Here is a 3,581-nt window from a genome sequence, read left to right as displayed (position 1 = left end):
TCAGTCTTTACGTTCTGAGGTCAAATTCCACCGAGGTCGGTTTTGCCGTCATCCTTTTGGGGTCGATGAATTAAGTACCATTTGAGTACTGGGGTCGATGTAATCGACTACCCTCTTGCCCCAATTTCAGGCCTTGTGCCTTGAATAGAAAGGATTATTATTATTAAGGCAGCGAGCTGGCTGAATTGTTAGCATGCCGGACGAAATGCTTGGTCTTCACGTCCAGAGATCAAATTCTGCCATGGTAACTTTGCCTTTCATCCTTTCAAACTTGCTAAAATAAGTACCAGTGGAACACTGGGGTTGATGTAATCAACTTAACCCCTCTTCTGAACTTGCTAGCCTAGTGCCAAAACTTGAAATCATCATCATCATCATCATTATTCTGTTTGTGTCTGGGGAGAGTCATTCTCTTTTAGTGCCTTACAATTTAATACACTCACTGGTAAAATTTCCACTCGTTTACTTATTTTTCTAAATAAAAAAGAAATAAGTGGAAATTTTACCGGTGTGTATGTTAAATTATAAGGCACTAAAAGACAATGGCTCTCCCCAGACACAAACAGAATATGCTTCAACACACGAACTCGCATAAAGAATCTTGCAAACCAAATCCAAAAACGAAATTATTATTATTAATATTATTATTATTTATTTATTGCACCTAGGGCAACTTAAGTCCACCAGGCAAAGAAGATCTCCAGTTAATCAGACATCATCTGACACAAATCAAATTAGCTTATTCACCTGTGAAAAAGTTGGAAAACCTTCTGGCTGCAGCATATTGTATTACCAACTGCGTAAGTAAATTATTTGCTGTATAACCTCAGTGTTTGTTCATGGTTGCTGTTGTTGTTGTTGCTATGGACATCAGTGATGACCCACCAAGCATTTCCAAATGTGTGTTGATACTATACATTTATGCATCATAAATGGTCAAGTGTTTAATGTTTTATCACCAGAAGTATCCATCCATGGGGGATCAGGCATGGTCATGTGGTTAAGTTCACTTTGCTGTCATCTGATTTTGCATTCGGTTCAAATGCCCAGCAGTTTCAGTATGCATCTTCTGGTATAGCCCTGGACTAACCAATTCCTTATGAAAGAATTTGTTGGTCAGAAACTTCAGGAAACCTTTTATATAGGCGCAGGAGTGGCTGTGTGGTAAGTAGTTTGCTTAAAACCATATGGTTCCGGGTTCAGTCCCACTGTGTGGCACCTTGGGCAAGTGTCTTCTACTATAGCCTCTAGCCGACCAAAGCCTTGTGATTGGATCTGGTAGGCGGAAACTGAAAGAAGCCCGTTGTATATATATGTATATGTTTGTGTGTCTGTGTTTGTCCCCAACCGATGCTGGTGTGTTTACGTCCTCGTAACTTAGCGGTTCGGCAAAAGAGACTGATAGAATAAGTACTAGGCTTGCAAGGAATAAGTCCTGGGGTCGATTTGTTTGGCAAAAGGCGGTGTTCCAGCATGGCCGCAGTCAAATGACTGAAACAAATAAAAGAATATTCCACTCTCTTCACAAAGTGGAGTGGGGCTCATGTGAACATTCCTTGTTGATTTTATGACCAGTCACTCTGTACTTTGAAAGACTTGTGGAGTAAAGTCCCTTACTTGCAAAACAGCTGAAGGTTAGCAACATGAAGAGCATCCAACTTTAGATAATCTCCACTCAAACTGTTGCTAGCATGGCAAATGGACATGGAATGAACAAATGACACAAAGAAGATGGAGTAATGATGTCGATATTTTTATCAAAGACATTTCTAACAAAAAGTCTGTCTTGATCTTACTGGTCCATTAGGCTGGGGCTTATTTACCATTTTCCATGACATTTAAGCAACTGTGGTAAGGTTCTTGTATTTTTGACTGAATAGACTGAAACATGTAAGAAACAGTTTATTGCTCAGCCTGAGAGTTGAATTTACAGTCATTAGCTTCACACCATTAGGCTATGCACTATGACATGTCATAAATGAAAGGTAATATACTACAAGGAATTAAAGCTATTACCGATTTGTTCAGTGAAATTTTTCCTCCTGCTCTATGATATTCTCCATTATATAATGACCTCTTTTTTTTAAAAAGGTAAAAAAAAAAATGCCTTATTATAAACCTGGTTTGAAATCTTGACCTTAATCACTGCCTTAAACTTTTTTACACCAACCAGCCAGACATTGCCCCTGGGTTCTATGATACAAACTTCCTGTTTTAAAGTGCTCTAAATTAAAACCTTCCATCTGAATTTCATGTTATGTTCCAAAAACCAACATGATAATGACAAAGTTATTTTATGAATCAAAAGTGGTGATTTTCAACAGAGAAATGGTAATGAAAAGGGTCAGGTTGAAGTGAATTAAATCATTCTATCAAAATTTCATGTTATGTTAAACAATTTCATATCATCTGGTTTATTATTTTGTCCGGTTTAACACCTGTAGCTGGGTTTTAGTGCTTCCAATAACCTTGCTTATACCTTTGCATTTACAGAGTCTCATGACAAAAATAAAAAAACGAAAAGCAATTTTTTAAAACTAATTCTTGATATAAAATATTATGAACTGAAATTTAAAAAGTACCAAGAGTAAACCCTTTCGTCTTTCTCTCTTTTATTTCATAGTTAAATAGTCAGTCTCTGGATGGAAGAGGAAGTGGTTCCGTTCAGACTGATGGTATGTATTTTATTTTGAAGATATTTTGATTAGATTAAAATATTATTGTAGAGCAGGGATTCTCAGCCAGGTCCATATGACCCTTGCAAGTCCATGTAAGATTTTGTTGTCAAAATTCCTGTGCAATAAATTAGTTCTACAATACACAAAATATTTCCAACAGTGTTTTATACAATTCTTAATAATATTTAATTATAAAACTATGAGGTCTGATCAATAAGTATCCAGACTGTTGCCATAGTAATGAAGCTAAAGCACACAGAGTGAAGCTGCTTGGCACTGATTGACCTTAGACCCTGCTGTGCATGCGCATTAAGTTTTAACATTCTAGCTCACTTATGCAGCTTAGCAGTGCTTGGAAGGAGGGTCTGTAGCGTGTAATCATCGCATTGACCATGACAAAGAAAGTTGTCATGGCAACACTTGCTCAGAGGCCTACGCAAAGTTGCAGGAAGTGTATGGAGAGATGTGTATGAGCCGCACACAAGTGGTTCAGATGTGTCCAAGATGGCTGAAAAAATGTTGATAGTGATGAATGTTCTGGGAGATCTGCAACCAGCAGAACTGAGAAAAACATCGCAGATGTGCGAGCAGCTGTGAAAGGAAATTGTCGAATCACCATCCATGAGTAATCAGAGGATGTACAGATTAGTTATGGTTCAGTTCAGTCCATTATCACTGAAGATTTGGGTATGAGATGTGCGTCTGCCAGGTTTGTGCCAAAACTAATTTCAGCTGACCAAAAAGACACCCGGGTTTTAGTTGCCCAACTTGATTGTGTCAAGGACAATGAAAACTTTTTGAAAATTTTGCGTAGACCTCTGAACATATCACCAAACTTTTGGCAAAATTTAATGTAGGATTATTATTATTATTAAGGCAGCGAGCTGGCTGAATTGTTAGCAT

The 3,581-nt window shown here is 37.7% G+C and overlaps 1 protein-coding gene across 1 annotated transcript in view; it reads left to right on the top strand.

Annotated features, from left to right (window-relative positions):
- Window positions 1-3,581, top strand: part of LOC106875870 (uncharacterized) — an 86,848-nt gene that overhangs the window by 74,230 nt on the left and 9,037 nt on the right. Inside the window, exons 13-14 of the mRNA XM_052972036.1 lie at window positions 669-800; window positions 2,624-2,675. Of these exons, the coding sequence (XP_052827996.1) occupies window positions 669-800; window positions 2,624-2,675 (184 nt within the window). The remainder of the gene's footprint in view (window positions 1-668; window positions 801-2,623; window positions 2,676-3,581) is intronic.

Source organism: Octopus bimaculoides, chromosome 12 (genome assembly GCF_001194135.2).
Source record: "Octopus bimaculoides isolate UCB-OBI-ISO-001 chromosome 12, ASM119413v2, whole genome shotgun sequence".
Classification (NCBI taxonomy): domain Eukaryota; kingdom Metazoa; phylum Mollusca; class Cephalopoda; order Octopoda; family Octopodidae; genus Octopus; species Octopus bimaculoides.
This window is presented reverse-complemented; position numbering and strand designations above follow the sequence as displayed.